Source organism: Suricata suricatta, chromosome 9, assembly GCF_006229205.1.
Source record: "Suricata suricatta isolate VVHF042 chromosome 9, meerkat_22Aug2017_6uvM2_HiC, whole genome shotgun sequence".
Lineage (NCBI taxonomy): Eukaryota > Metazoa > Chordata > Mammalia > Carnivora > Herpestidae > Suricata > Suricata suricatta.
In genome coordinates, this window is record NC_043708.1 from 121677600 (window position 1) to 121678935 (window position 1336).

At 43.2% G+C, this 1336-nt stretch overlaps 1 protein-coding gene across 1 annotated transcript; it reads left to right on the plus strand.

Moving 5' to 3' along the window:
* The first annotated feature begins 206 nt into the window (after positions 1-206).
* LOC115301522 (ubiquitin-conjugating enzyme E2 N-like) lies at positions 207-901 on the plus strand. Its single transcript, XM_029951441.1, has one exon. It carries the CDS (start codon positions 285-287, stop codon positions 741-743), a length of 459 nt encoding a protein of 152 aa, XP_029807301.1. The 5' UTR covers positions 207-284; the 3' UTR covers positions 744-901.
* Positions 902-1336: the final 435 nt, after the last annotated feature.

Sequence of the window (1336 nt, forward strand, 5' to 3'; positions counted from 1 at the left end):
CTATGTCTGTGCTGTCCAATATGGTGGCCGGAACCCCATGTGGCTATTGAGCACTTAAAATGATGAAATGGTAGTGTGATAGAGGAGCTGATGTTTAGGTGCTTTAACTTTTCTGTTTATTTTTTATTGAGCTCTAATTACATATAACATTATATTAATATACATCTAATTAACATCCATCACCACACGTACTTACATTGTTTTCTCATGATGAAAATCTTTAATACTGGTGAGGCGAGCGGAGCCAGAGTCGAGACCAGAGGCCGAACTAGGGATCTGACAAGATGGCCGGGCTGCCCCGCAGGATTATCAAGGAAACCCAGCGTTTGCTGGCGGAACCGGTTCCTGGCATTAAAGCAGAACCAGATGAGAGCAACGCTCGTTATTTTCATGTGGCCATTGCTGGCCCCCAGGATTCCCCCTTTGAGGGAGGGACTTTTAAACTTGAACTATTCCTTCCAGAAGAATACCCGATGGCAGCCCCTAAAGTACGTTTCATGACCAAAATTTATCATCCTAATGTAGACAAATTGGGAAAAATATGTTTAGATATTTTGAAAGATAAGTGGTCCCCAGCACTGCAGATCTGCACAGTTCTGCTATCGATCCAGGCCTTGTTAAGCGCTCCCAATCCGGACGACCCATTAGCAAACGATGTAGCGGAGCAGTGGAAGACCAACGAAGCCCAAGCCATAGAAACAGCTAGAGCATGGACTAGGCTATATGCCATGAATAATATTTAAAATCGATCTGATCATCAAGTGTGCATCACTTCTCCTGTTCTGCTAAGACTTCTTCCTTTTTTGTTTGCATTTAATGGACACAGTCTTAGAAAACATTACAGAATAAAACCCCAGACATCTTCAGTCCTTTGGTGATTAAATGCACATTAGCAAATCTATGTCTTGTCCTGATCCACTGTTGTAAAGCATGAGCAGAGGCTAGAAGTACCATCAGGATTGTTGTGAAACGTTTAAAAGCGGTGGCGCCTCTCTGCTTTTATTCATGTCCCCCGTGATGGTTAAGGTACACAGCGCTGTGAATGCAGGCAGTTGTCAGGGTTAGCTGCAGGGGGGTGGGGGTTTCCTCTTCATTATTGTTTTGAGGGGGGAGAGGTAGTTTTCCTTTAATTTTGTGGGCTCCTTTCCCCCTTTTTATGGTGATCTAACTGCATTGGGTAAAAGCAGCTAACCGGTTCTTTAGAATATGTTCTCTAGCCAAGTCTAACTTTATTTAGACGCTGTAGATGGACAAGCTTGATTGTTTGAACCAAAATGGGAACATTAAACATCACAGCCCTCACTAATAACATTGTGACTTTGCTGTCAAGTGTAGA